The sequence below is a fragment of the Oncorhynchus masou genome, chromosome 12 (genome assembly GCF_036934945.1).
Source record: "Oncorhynchus masou masou isolate Uvic2021 chromosome 12, UVic_Omas_1.1, whole genome shotgun sequence".
Classification (NCBI taxonomy): domain Eukaryota; kingdom Metazoa; phylum Chordata; class Actinopteri; order Salmoniformes; family Salmonidae; genus Oncorhynchus; species Oncorhynchus masou.
This window is the reverse complement of record NC_088223.1, coordinates 62,275,039-62,289,437: the sequence shown is the minus strand read 5'-3', so window position 1 is coordinate 62,289,437 and position 14,399 is coordinate 62,275,039. Positions and strand designations below refer to the sequence as shown.

General features: G+C 44.7%; 1 protein-coding gene across 11 annotated transcripts in view; it reads right to left on the bottom strand.

Annotated features, from left to right (window-relative positions):
- LOC135550596 (transcription initiation factor TFIID subunit 1-like) overlaps positions 1-14,399 on the bottom strand; it is a 61,978-nt gene that overhangs the window by 16,954 nt on the left and 30,625 nt on the right. For 8 of the 11 annotated variants that reach the window (XM_064981548.1, XM_064981551.1, XM_064981549.1 and 5 more), the window contains 16 exons: positions 14,213-14,343; positions 12,299-12,406; positions 11,029-11,202; positions 10,713-10,886; positions 10,428-10,532; positions 10,140-10,340; positions 9,007-9,148; positions 8,253-8,383; positions 8,075-8,155; positions 7,817-7,966; positions 7,513-7,638; positions 6,935-7,110; positions 6,605-6,819; positions 1,847-2,054; positions 1,068-1,239; positions 537-748 (listed from right to left, as the gene is read on the bottom strand). In XM_064981548.1, coding sequence (XP_064837620.1) covers positions 537-748; positions 1,068-1,239; positions 1,847-2,054; positions 6,605-6,819; positions 6,935-7,110; positions 7,513-7,638; positions 7,817-7,966; positions 8,075-8,155; positions 8,253-8,383; positions 9,007-9,148; positions 10,140-10,340; positions 10,428-10,532; positions 10,713-10,886; positions 11,029-11,202; positions 12,299-12,406; positions 14,213-14,343 — 2,506 coding nt within the window. The remainder of the gene's footprint in view (positions 1-536; positions 749-1,067; positions 1,240-1,846; positions 2,055-6,604; positions 6,820-6,934; positions 7,111-7,512; positions 7,639-7,816; positions 7,967-8,074; positions 8,156-8,252; positions 8,384-9,006; positions 9,149-10,139; positions 10,341-10,427; positions 10,533-10,712; positions 10,887-11,028; positions 11,203-12,298; positions 12,407-14,212; positions 14,344-14,399) is intronic. The other 3 variants (XM_064981554.1, XM_064981558.1, XM_064981556.1) reach the window with 1 other exon arrangement.

Here is a 14,399-nt window from a genome sequence, read left to right as displayed (position 1 = left end):
GTGGGAGGACCACACAACATATCATCCACCGCCTGACTCGAAATTTACTTCTGTATTTGAATTTTATTGAACCTTTATTTAACTAGTCATGATGGTATGATTGGTTGTTATATAAATACATGCGCACCAAGGCGTTTCTGCCACCATTTCTCATATAATTTTAATTTAACATTTTATAGACACAAAAAGATTCCACCATGTTGAACGAACAAATTGTCTGTCAGCATTTATAAAATTGTACCGGCATTTCATGTTCCATCAGCCCGGTTGTGACTTTTTTCATGTGACAGGTAATTAATCCGCATGAAATGGTTGGATGGAAACGTGGTTATTTAGACAGACGTACAGCGCATAATGGACAGATCTACAGAAGCTCAATTAGCTGTGCAATACCTTTTGGTGCTTCGAAGCTGGCATTACCGACTCAGTAAAAGAGTAAATATAGTAAAAAAAGACTTCGGTCACTCTAGTAACATGGAAATATTTCAGTTTAAGTTTCCTTTTCTCCTGAATGTCTAGCCTGTGTGTGTTTGTACCTCTCAATAAGCTGCTTGCCGAGGACGATCTTGGTTCCCTCCACCTTGATGAGTTCCTCGTTGTCGTTGTGAATGACAGTCTTCTCCAGCTCCTCCTCCTGCTCCTCTGTCATGGCAACCGGGTTGGAGGGCGGGGCGTTGGTCTGGTAGTATAGCGGGCAGAACTTGTTGGTTCGCATGTGCCCGATGGCACCGCAAGCTCCGCACTTCAGCTAGGGCAGGGGAGGAAGAAAAGGAGATGTAGTTAACAATCAGACAAACACGCTATACAGGAATGGAAACTGCAACTCACTGCATCACATGGCACAATAACTGCCACATCACATGCGAACACTACATTATCATGCTTATTATAAGCAATATAATATATTGCTACTTAAGGAAAGTATGAAAACAGTGAGGAAGGTTGATCTTGAAATTAATGATCCTATTTTAGAAACAGAGCAGGTCAGCAGGAAAATAGACTGTAGGTTATGGAAAAGCAGGGGAGGATAGTCTTGGAGTTGAATCATTATGGGCTGGTAAGCTTACTTTTACCTTGAGGTCTGGCCTCTCCTTGATCTTCTTGGCCTTCTTCTCCGGGGGGCCCTTGAACCTGTCCTTCTCCTGGTTCCTCTTCAGCCTCCTCAGCTGTTCCTGGATCCTCCTCCGCTCCTTCCTCATCTCCTCTCTGTGTTGCTCGTCAAACACAGCAAACTTTCTTCTGTAGAGGCAGACAGAGACTTAGTGACAGGTTGGAAACACACGCACTTGGCGCAGACACACAGACCGCATGCGCAGACACAACAGACCGCATGCGCAGACACAACAGACCGCATGCGCAGACACAACAGATCTCATGCGCAGACACAACAGATCTCATGCGCAGACACAACAGATCTCATGCGCAGACACAACAGATCTCATGCGCAGACACAACAGATCTCATGCGCGCAGACACAACAGATCTCATGCGCAGACACAACAGATCTCATGCGCAGACACAGATCTCATGCGCAGACACAACAGATCTCATGCGCAGACACAACAGACCTCATGCGCAGACAACAGATCTCATGCGCAGACACAACAGATCTCATGCGCAGACACAACAGATCTCATGCGCAGACACAACAGATCTCATGCGCAGACACAACAGATCTCATGCGCAGACACAACAGATCTCATGCGCAGACACAACAGATCTCATGCGCAGACACAACAGATCTCATGCGCAGACATAACAGATCTCATGCGCAGACACAACAGATCTCATGCGCAGACACAACAGATCTCATGCGCACACACACCACACAGACGGACGGACTCACATGAACTCATCATCCTTGGTGGTTCTGATTCTGGTGTAGGCGTCTATGACGGAGGGTTTGCGGACCGTCTCACAGCGGACATACTCCTTGCCGTCTTCGTCTCTGAAGGTGCGGTAGATTTTGAGGCGCCGTCCCGTAGCGGACGAGTTCAGGCTGGTGACCGAGGACGTGTCGTCATCTTTATGGGAGCCTGTGGACAAGGCACTGGCTGCAGGGACACACCGAGAGAGATATAAGTCACACACACCAGAGTTTCCGTTAGCCGGCAATTGCCAATTTGTTGGTCATCATGTATCTTATTTATAGAACACAACTATCACACGTGCACATTTTAAGCTGGATTTCACCTGCAGCTCCTCAGCTGGTTGCTGATGGAATAAAACCTTATTTTATCAGCCCATTCATTATGCAACAATTCTAAATGCAATTGTGTGTTAAAAAATAAAGAGAGCTATTTTTATTTCTCAACTGGTATTTAAAGCGCGCCTCTCATTCGCCATTCAAGTGCAGGCAACAGGCTATCAGCCCGTCACCCACCACTTTACAATATGAGCTGGAGGCAGGATGCATTTTGAAAGCATACTTAATTGTTTGAAACTGGAATGTTATATTTCATATTATGAGGCATATCTTACCTTTCTACAAAGTAGCCCAAAGGCAAAATCCGACCACGGAAACGTGGAGGCAATTATTTTATAAGGACTTCCTAGGCAGTGCGTGATCATACACTGTGATTCATCTACAATGACACAAGACATTTGTGCATGGAACTCATAGCCTGCAGGCCAACGCAGCAGTAGGCCTATAACTTCTATAGCTCTTTCACACTGAGGATTGGTGATTATCGAGGGGGAGATTGTTGGAAGGATTTTTCAAATAGCTTACTGTGAGGAACTAATACTTTTAATATACACTGAGTGTACAAAACATTAAGGACATTTGCTCTTTCCATGACAAACTGACCAGGAACCCAGGTGAAAGCCTTGATTGTGTATGTGCGCCATTTAGAGGGTGAATGGGCAAGACAAAATATTTCAGTTCCTTTGAATGGGGTATGGTACAGCAGCGGTCGGTGCCGTTGAAGATGAGGGAGGATGATATATTTTTATGAGTTTGGCCTTATTTCTATTACAGTATATTGGATGACTCTCATTTGTATTCCATTCACCCAGCTCAATGTAAAATCGATATGCTACTACATGATACTCAAATCTTCCCTATACCCATCATGAGGTTGCTACAACCTAGCCTATGAATGACAGTTTACAAAGGTAGGTGAGAGAAATTTGAATAATCAAGGTGACTAACACAATCCATACTGCCTTGCACAATCCATACCGCCTTACACTCTAGCTGATCTAGGGTGTAATCATTACACCAAAAGTTGCAAACGAGAGTTTCTATTGGACAAATTCAGGTATGATTATCCGTTTTGCTCCGTTTGCTTCCCTAACAAAACTTTTTCAACAGAATCGTCCGTTCACTTTATTAGCAGCCACATACAAACAGCACGATCACTTTGATCATTGGATAATTCCTTCTCGCATCTACACACTCTCCTCCTCTCACCTTTTCCCTTCGCTTGTGGACTTCAGTGTACAACACATCAGCTGTCTGTGACCAGGTGAAAAAACATTTTCCAAGCCAATCCTTCATATCATAACTGCTAATCACTATACACAGCCTACATCGTTGTCACCATATTAGCTAACGTCAAGTAAACATAGCTACTAGGGTTAACACGTTAGTAAACCCGCTACAATCACGCAGTACAGTGGACAGTTAGCAAGCAGTTGAACAGTTATACCGGTGGGCCCCGGTGGGAATAAATTCATAAAACCAAAAGCTTACCTTGACTTGGAAGAGTTCTAGTGTTAGATAGCCATAGCCAGCTAGGTAAGATCGCATCCCTCTCAGTTTGAGCCGGGTGTTTGAGTAGGCTAAACTACACTGCTAAAAAAAATAAAGGGAACACTAAAATAACACATCCTAGATCTGAATGAATAAAATATTCTTATTAAATACATTTTTCTTTACATAGTTGAATGTGCTGATTACAAAATCACACAAAAATTAACAATGGAAATCAAATTTATCAACCCATGGAGGTATGGATTTGGAGTCACACTCAAAATTAAAGTGTAAAACCACACTACAGGCTGATCCAACTTTGATGTAATGTCCTTAAAACAAGTCAAAATGAGGCTCAGTAGTGTGTTGCCTCCACGTGCCTGTATGACCTCCCTACAACGCCTGGGCATGCTCCTGATGAGGTGGCGGATGGTCTCCTGAGGGATCTCCTCCCAGTCTTGGACTAAAGCATCCGCCAACTCCTGGACAGTCTGTGGTGCAATGTGGCGTTGGTGGATGGAGCGAGACATGATGTCCCAGATGTGCTCAATTGGATTCAGGTCTGGGGAACGGGCGGGCCAGTCGATAGCATCAATGCCTTCCTCTTGCAGGAACTGCTGACACACTCCAGCCACATGAGGTCTAGTATTGTCTTGCATTAGGAGGAACCCAGAGCCAACCACACCAGCATATGGTCTCACAAGGGGACTGAGGGGGTCTAATGGCAGTCAGGCTACCTCTGGCGAGCACATGGAGGGCTGTGCGGCACCCCACACCATGACTGACCCACTGCCAAACCAGTCATGCTGGAGGATGCTGCAGGCAGCAGAACGTTCTCCACGGCGTCTCCAGACTGTCACGTCTGTCACATGCGCTCAGTGTGAACCTGCTTTCATCTGTGAAGAGCACAGGGCGCCAGTGGCAAATTTGCCAATCTTGGTGTTCTCTGGCAAATGCCAAATGTCCTGCACTGTGTTGGGCTGTAAGCACAACCCCCACCTGTAGAAATCGGACCCTCATACCACCCTCATGGAGTCTGTTTCTGACCGTTTGAGCAGACACATGCACACTTGTGTTTCCTCCGGAGATCGCAACCACCACCCTAAGACCTGACATGGTGCTCTGGTCCCGTTCACTCAATAAGGTCTTCATCATTGAGCTCACAGTACCCTGGGAAAACTCAGTAGATGAGGCTTATGAGCGAAAACATCTGCGCTATGCTGATCTAGCTGCCGAAGCACGGCATCATGGCTGGAACACAGAAGTCCGACCAGTGGAGGTGGGCTGCAGAGGTTTTGTGGCAACATCTACAACCAGACTGCTTAGAGACCTGGGAATTAAGGGCCAGAGCCAGCGTTCGGCAATCAAAGCTGTATCAGAGACGGCAGAAGGCAGCAGTCAGTGGTTCTGGATGAAGAGGAAAGACCCCAGCTGGGCCCCGAAGTGAGAGGGCCAGGAGGCATGCGGTCAACAATGCTTGACTCAGGGAGGAGGACGCCCCTGCCATGCATAGTCCCATGGGATGTTGGCTATCAACAACAGGGCAACTCCTATGACTAATTGGTAATGGGACGCAAGCGTAGGATTGATCACCCTGTTGCTGGCCGCCTTTGGGGAGGGTGTATAGTGTGAAAGGCCGAAACACCCTAGGAACCAAAGGTACACTACTGACGATGCGCTCCCCAAATTTCACCATGCTCACTGTTCATTAACTCTTGGAAGTGCTTGCACAAAGGATAGTAACATCTCATCCTGTGTTCTTGGAATCTGATCCTTTGATTGGGTGGACAACATGTCAGTTCATGCTGCAAGAGCGCTGGGTTATTTAAGATACTGTTTGAAGAGGTAGGGTTTCAGATGTTTTTGGAAGATGGGCAGGGACTCTGCTTTCCTAGCTTCAGGGGGAAGCTGGTTCCACCATTGGGATGCCAGGACAGAGAAAAGCTTGGACTGGGCTGAGCGGGACCTTCCCTCCCATTGGGGTGGGAGGCCCAAGAGACCTAAGGTGGCAGAACGGAGTGCTCGGGTTGGGGTGTTTGGTTTTAGCATTGCCTGAAGGTTGGGAGGAGCAGTTCCTCTTGCTGGGAGAGTGCGGAGCAGTGGGTTTGGGTGGGAAAAGAAGAAGCTGATGATCATTGATTCCTTTGTGGCTAAGTCATGCTTTCTTTGTGAAGTATTTAGATTTTTTTTCTTTTTTTCCCAGTATTGATAGGAGTCATTTCCATTTACTTTCCTATTGGATCCACCGCTATGCCATTTCTCTCCTGTTCTATTGGTTTTCATCTCAACTTTCTATTGATGTCCAGAAGCCAAAGGCACCATACTGTACTAGTCATAATAGCAACCCATCCTAGTTGTTGCATCTTTAGATTAACCCTCTTTTTCTAGCTGAGATTTCATCTCGTTCACTTATGCAACCGTTATCAGGTGTGCTGTTTAGAATGGTGTTTTCCCAGGTGTGCTGTTTAGAATGGTGTTTTCCCAGGTGTGCTGTTTAGAATGGTGTTTTCCCAGGTGTGCTGTTTAGAATGGTGTTATCCCATGTGTGCTGTTTAGAATGGTGTTATCCCATGTGTGCTGTTTAGAATGGTGTTTTCCCACAAATTGCATTTTGCCAAATGTTTGAAAAGTCAGTTATATTGGCTGCTTCATTACATGAGTTGCAATGTTCTGTTAAGAGCATTACCATAATATAAATGTGATTTCTGTCATGCTGAGCACTGTGGGTGGACACCATAATGTGTTATGCACCCATTGCATATGGGTCAGGTAAATTTGAATCTTCCTGGTCACGTTGTCCGGCGCCAGATTTTCCTAGCGTAAACCCTGACACATACACACTCCTGTAAACACATACTCCTGTAAACACATTTTAAAAAGCCTGAAACGCACAAACACAACACTTACAGAAGCCCTTGCGTCCCTTGTGGTCGCTCTCCTCTCCCATCAGCATCCTCTGCAGCTCCTTCCTCTCCTGCTCCTCCTTCTCTCTGGACAGCTGGGAGCTGGTCTTCTTGTTCTGCAGCATGTTCTCAATGTTCTTCCCCATCTCCTCAAAGTCACTGTCCTCCGCTGAGCTGCTGTCTGTGTCTGTGGACAGGACCTCTGTGGAATCCAATACTCTGGGGGGAAGGCAGACAGGCTGGAACATCATATAGTGTACAACTACAGCATCACTATAAGAAACGGGTAGGGAGTTATGGATAATTGGAAAAGGGGAGGATGGGAGGGCCTCACTTGTTCTGCAGGTCAAAGATCCTCTGGCACTCCTCCTTGTAGCGCTCCTGGTGTTCGGCTACAGAGAAGCGGGACCCACGGGCAAACTTGCTCATGGGCCCCTCACCAGAGCGGGCCTGCTCTGTGGACATGGTCCTCACCACGTCAATCACCTCCCAACGAGACAGCTTCTTTATCTGAAACACACACAGAAACACTGGTTTGAAAGATTGATATAGCCTTCATACGTAGGTTGGTGGATGAAATGAGGGAATGAAGACATTTAAGTTATATGGCGGCAGGTAGCCTCAAAGTTAGAGTGTTGGGCCAGTAACTGAAAGGTTTCTGGTTCGAATACCGGAGCCAACAAGGTAAAATAATCTGTTGCTGTGCCCTTGAGCAAGGCACTTAACTCTAAATGCTCCAGGGTCACTGTACAATTATGACCCTGGCTGTGACCCCACTCCCTGTGGGTGTCTCAGGGGGAGTTGGGATACGGAAAAAAAAATCATTTTCATTACACACTTGTGTGTAACAGGACCAATATAAGCACCTACTAAATGATGATGATTATTATTATGTTATTACTGTGTTATTACCTCCTCCTCTGGGACACCGAACTTGCGCAGCAGCTGCTTGGCGTTTTTGAGTGACAGTCTTCTCAGATCAGCATCTGTCCCTGTCACAGTCTTCTTAGCGGGTTGTGGTTCCCGGTCGTCTTGGGCCTGAACACGACAAATAAAATAACCTTAAGCTTCAGTAATAATCACCAAACCACCGTTGAATGGTTAGAACAGGAAAATATGTATTGTTTTTCTGGAGGCTATGAACGCATGAATGAAATTAGGGCCCCCTGATCTGGCAGAAGTGTTTCAGAGCACTGGGGGTAAGAGAGAGAAGTACCTTTTGTTGAGTGGGCTTGTTGGGTACTTTGACGTAAGAGAATCCCTCTCCACAGCCTGTGGGGTCGGCCACCCCCATGACCTCCAGTAGACACTTCCCCTTCATGGCAGCGATGAAGGCTCGTGTCGTGTTCCAGGGGGCTGTGCGGACCTAAGGTGAACCACAGAGAATATTGGTGAAATCATGGATCATCATTTTTTCAACATCAATGGAGCATCAAAATCAATGTTTCATGAAAAGGAAGCAGTAGAGCTGTACCTCATCATCAATCTTCATCTGGAAGTCTTCCTCGTTCTCTTCCTCTGGGGCAAAGAAGGACTTTTCACCATATCCAGCATCCTGGAAGAGAGAGAAAAATTCTGGTATAGTTCACACAGTGCCATAAAGAGAATCGGTATCACAGCCGGTACCTATACAAGGAGCCTGTCAGTCTTACCTTCAGTCTTTGCTCTGCCACCAGCATGCTGTAGTAGGCACAGCACTGCTCTGGAGACACCATGGCCCTGATCTCCTCCTCAGTAGGGAGCCTGAAGTCAGGCTTCAGCACCCACCAGTTAGAGTCCATCCCTGGGGACAGAGGCAGGGCAAATGAGCTTCAATCATATAACAAGTATTACTAATTCTCTTTAGTCCACCTTTACTTAAGATTCATGGATGCATTTTGCATGGCCAATTCCCCCCCTCCAAAGACATTTATTCTTTGGATACTTTTGATTAGAGAGCTACCCTGCTGCATCAAATTTACCATCATTCCATTCAACTGAAGTGTCTTGTAGGCTTATAGCGGAGGTGTTGCAGGAGCAGAACGGCAGATATTAACGAAGGACCCTGCAAACCTATGGGCACTTATATTGATGCTTTCCTTAGACCACACCTTACCTCCACAGTAAACTCCATATCCATAATATGCTGACCTCTCTCTTTCCTGGCGCCTATCTGTCAAAGTAAGGCACACCATCTCTGAGCTCACACAGCTAAACACTCTCTCTTACACCTCAGCACTTCCCTGAGATCACACAGGAGTAGAAACGTTAAGAGAGTGGCAACTTTCACGAGCCATATTCACATTTCTGCATTACTTATTCATCTTTGTGAGGGCAAACAATGAAGGACAGTGTGTCATACCGTACTATTGACAAACATGAGGTTATACGGTTGTATTGGGTTATGGCAGGGTTAGCCGTTTCTACCTGTACGCTTAAAGTCAGCACAGAGTTTTAGGCGCTTGCGGATGCTGCTTTCTGAATGTGAGGGGAAAGCTTTCTTTATGTCCTCCATGCGGATTCTCCTAGGACGATCTTTACTCTTCCAGAACAACCGATAGATAAACACCTGCACAGAAGAGCAGAGAAGACATGAGTGTAGGCAAGCATGTATTCTGTAAGTGTGCTTTCTCTTGTATGTGGGTCATTCCATGAAATGAGTCCCTTTTGCGTCCCTTTGATATTTGAAGTAGAAATTGTGCATCAATTTTTGATTATAAAAGCCTGTTATATTAAATGAAGTGCCCTTTAATATAAACAGCGTGGGAAATTCTAAATTCAGCATTTTGAAGTCCCTCTGTGCACTCTTTGTGACTAGGAACATTTTAACCCACTTAACCTCCGACTTTCTGAAACATGTCACCATCATTGTAAAGTCCTAGTTATGTTTTGCTTTGACAAAGTCATTTCTGATGATGATTATTTATTTAATGTTATTAGTATTACATTTTAAGGTTAAAACAATAATCTGGCCCTCATTCTAAGGTCAACACTGTTACGTGAACTCAACTCTCATGAAATATGTTGTTCAAAATAAAACATTTAACAGTCAAATCATAGTTTAAAGCAGGTAAGCTGGTTTTACTCCAATTTCTGGTGTTCAGTGGTGAATAACACGTCAACCCTGTTACCATTGTTGCATTCTTTTGTCCCTCCCTGCTGCATACAACAAGCTGTTACAGCAAGATTTATTGCTGAATTAAGATGAAATCATCAACCCCGTCACGGGCAACCCCGTCACGGTCAACCCAGTCACGGGCAACCCAGTCACGGTCAACCCAGTCACGGTCAACCCTGTCACGGTCAACCCTGTCACGGGCAACCCTGTTTATTTGGCACTTAGACACATACTATGTATTGTTTTTATTTAACCTCTTGAGATGGGAAAACATGTTTTTCATTAAGTTGAACATGTACTTGTCATGACATAATTTGACAATTTTCTGAAATAAACTTATTGTTTGTTTTGTTTACCTAAAATGGACTTATTTTGTGGAACAACTCATTTGACAATGTGTGTGTGTGTGTGTGTGTGTGTGTGTGTGTATCGTAAGGTATACCTGCAAGAAGTCTCTGATATGGGTGTTGGCTCGTTTGGAGTTGGGTCCAGGGACCTCATAGAGGGGACACTGCTGGCCGACCACAAAGATGTCTACCAGCTCTCTGATGAAGTAGCCCTGCCGTGTACGCAGCACCAGGAAATCTGTCTCTGGCATCTTGTGGAGGTAGATGGGGGCACGGAAAAGGTTGTTCTCAAAAGCCTAAAAGAAAGACACAGATTTGCAATTAGGCTTTTTCAAACATCACTGAATTGTCATGCGACTGACTGTAATGACTGTGGTACTGACCGGCAGCAGCTGTCCGGGGTGCAGGGAGCCCAGGAAAGGTGAGGTGTGGCAGTACACGGTCTCTCCGTACTTACAGTCTGGAGCTCCAGGGTCTTTCCCTGGTTTCTGTGGGAGAACAGCCATGTTTCAAGTTAATTAGATCTTAAAATGCATTTTTTTCACATAAACACAACTCATATTAATAGAGCAAGGAAAATAACCACTGAGGTGGTTCAGCTTTTAGTAAATGCTAAACAATGTTGATACAAGGGGAATGGTAATTGAAAGACGACTGCAGTGACTCACTCTCTTGTAGTAGTTCTTGATCTTGGTTGCCATGCCGACTTGCATGATGAGCGGAGGGTATTCCTCGCTGTACTCTGCCAGAATCAGGTCTCCGTCTTTCCCTGTCAGGTCCTGAGCTGTCCGCATGAAGAACATGTCACCTCCACCGGAAGCCTGGCGTTCCTGCTCTCGCATCTACAGGCACAAAAAGGGACATTTAACACAAATCACACAAACAAGATTATCAACACAGACAGAGAAGCAGAAGCATTCTTGACGACCTGTGTCAAGACGGAGAGAAAGATGGAGGTGAATGAGGTGAGTGCTGGGCCCTCACCTTGGCCTTCTTCTTGATCTGTTTGAGTAGGGGCTGGGCTGCGTGGGGACCTGGCTGGGACAACGTCCCGTATGAATACTTCTTCAGAGAGGGCCGGTGGAACCCACGCAGCTTCATGGGTCCCATGTGAGTAGGGAAGAACGGCTGCCTCAGCTCCACTGCAGGGATGGAGTGCTGGAGAGAAAGATAGACAAAGAAATGTTTCATATAGCATAGGCTAACTACAGTGTTGTTAAGATTATCCTACACTATAGTTAACCCATAAGAGTCTAAGCCCTGTCTGAGACGGGGGGGTTCTACTAAGCTATTTTTAATACATGTATTTAACCCCTTATTTTTGGCAATAACCAGTCTAAGCTATATGGAATTATGTTAAGGTCATACCAAGGATCATTTTGCTATTTGATTTGGAATTTTAAGACCCCTTGAAGTAAAAAATAAAATTGAAAAACAAAATTCAGCTTACTGCTATTAGCACATACAAATGCATTGAATAACAGATTTACTACATGGAACAACAGATAGTCCAGCCAAAAAATCTAAAGGAAGTTTGTTCTGAAATGTCTGTTCTACATCTGAGAGATACTGTATATCTCTTTATTTGAGTCGTGTAGGCCAAACCGTTCTGATTTTCGGGATGTCCCATGGTCTGACAAACACCTCTCTAGCTCTGGTACCTTTCACCACAGATGCGGAAGTGTGGCACTGATGGATGTGGTGGATTGAGATGCATCCAATGCAAAAAAAACAGATATCTCTAGTTTAAATTGACAGATTTTTATGGGGATTTATTATTATTATGCTAATTAGATTTCCGCGGGGGTGTGGAAATCGACCTTAGGGGGTTAAAGCTACAATATGTAACTTTTTGTGTGACTCGACTAAATTCACATATAGATGTGAGTTATAGATATTTATTTCTCATTCAAAGCAAGTCTAAAAAGTGGTAGATATGTTCTATGTGCGCTATTTCTATGCTTCCCGTTACCAAGTTTCGTTTTTGCGTCTTTTACTTTGGGTTTTGTACACCAGTTTCAAACAGTTGAAAAAACTATAATTTTATGGAAAATATATTTCAGAGCGGTTTAGATTATTCTCTCCACAATGACTGCTTGTTTTGTCACAAACTGAATTTAGGTGAACTATTTGAATTTTAGCAACCAGGAAATTGCAGAGTGATTTCGGCATAGTGCATCTTTAAGATTATACTCTTCAACTGCTAATCAACCTGTATAGGAACAGAGCTCACAGGAGAGAATCTAGTGCCCACCTGAATGATGTTGCCACCGAAGGTGCCCCTCAGGCCTTGCTGCTTAGGATAATAGAACTCATCATTGGACAGGTTCCATGGGTCCTTCACCTCAGGCTGGGACATGTTCTGTAGGCAGCAGACAAAACAGAAAAGGAGTTAGAGCAGGTTAGTTCAGGGACTGTAGTCCCTGTTGAATGGCAGATCTATGTTATGTTCCATGGTCCAGTCCTGGAGTCCCTGTTGAATGGCAGATCTATGTTATGTTCCATGGTCCAGTCCTGTAGTACCTGTTGAATGGCAGATCTATGTTACAGTGGGGCAAAAAAGTATTTAGTCAGACACCAATTGTGCAAGTTCTCCCACTTAAAAAGATGAGAGAGGCCTGTAATTTTCATCATAGGTACACTTCAACTATGACACACAAAACAAGAAAAAAAATCCAGAAAATCACATTGTAGGATTTTTAATTTATTTATTTGGAAATTATGGTGGAAAATAAGTATTTGGTCACCTACAAACAAGCAAGATTTCTGGCTCTCACAGACCTGTAACTTCTTCTTTAAGAGGCTCCTCTGTCCTCCACTCGTTACCTGTATTAATGGCACATGTTTGAACTTGTTATCAATATAAAAGACACCTGTCCACAACCTCAAACAGTCACACTCCAAACTCTACTATGGCCAAGACCAAAAAGCTGTCAAAGGACACCAGAAACATAATTGTAGACCTGCACCAGGCTGGGAAGACTGAATCTGCAATAGGTAAGCAGCTTGGTTTGAAGAAATCAACTGTGGGAGCAATTATTAGGAAATGGAAGACATACAAGACCACTGATAATCTCCCTCGATCTGGGGCTCCACACAAGATCTCACCCCGTGGGGTTAAAATGATCACAAGAACGGTGAGCAAAAATCCCAGAACCAAACGGGAGGACCTAGTGAATGACCTGCAGAGCGCTGGGATCAAAGTAACAAAGCCTACCATCAGTAACACACTACACTGCCAGGGACTCAAATCCTGCAGTGCCAGACGTGTCCCCCTGCTTAAGCCAGTACATGTCCACGTCCGTCTGAAGTTTGCTAGAGAGCATTTGGATGATCCAGAAGAAGATTGGGAGAATGTCATATGGTCAAATGAAACCAAAAAATATCTTTTTTGGTAAAAACTCAACTCGTTGTGTTTGGAGGACAAAGAATGCTGAGTTGCATCCAAAGAACACCATACCTACTGTGAAGCATGGGGGTGGAAACATCATGCTTTGGGGCTGTTTTTCTGCAAAGGGACCAGGACAACTGATCCGTGTAAAGGAAAGAATGAATGGGGCCATGTATCGTGAGCTTTTTAGTGAAAACCTCCTTCCGTCAGCAAGGGCATTGAAGATGAAACATGGCTGGGTCTTTCAGCATGACAATGATCCCAAACACACCGCCCGGGCAACGAAGGAGTGGCTTCGTAAGAAGCATTTCAAGGTCCTGGAGCGGCCTTGCCAGTCTCCAGATCTCAACCCCATAGAACATTTTTGGAGGGAGTTGAAAGTCTGTGTTGCCCAGCAACAGCCCCAAAACATCACTGCTCTAGAGGAGATCTGCATGGAGGAATGGGCCAAAATACCAGCAACAGTGTGTGAAAACCTTGTGAAGACTTACAGAAAACGTTTGACCTCTGTCATTGCCAACAAAGGGTATATAACAAAATATTGAGATAAACGTTTGTTATTGACCAAATACTTACTTGCAAATCAATTCATTAAAAATCCTACAATGTGATTTTCTGGATTTTTATCTTCTCATTTTGTCTGTCATAGTCGAAGTGTACCTATGATGAAAATTACAGGTCTCTCTCATCTTTTTAAGTGGGAGAACTTGCACAATTGATGGCTGACTAAATACTTTTTTGCCCCACTGTATGTTCCATGGTCCAGTCCTGTAGTACCTGTTGAGGCTCATCTTTTATGACCCCAGTCTTCCCCAACAGGATGCGGCTCTTCTTTAGTGATGACTCCTTCTTGTTCTCCTTGGACGGAGAGTGGGACATACGCTCAGACTCCTTCTCATCTGGGATTTCTGCAAGAGGCCAAATTTAGAGATTAGTGGATCGATCAAAGCATTCAATAGGTTAC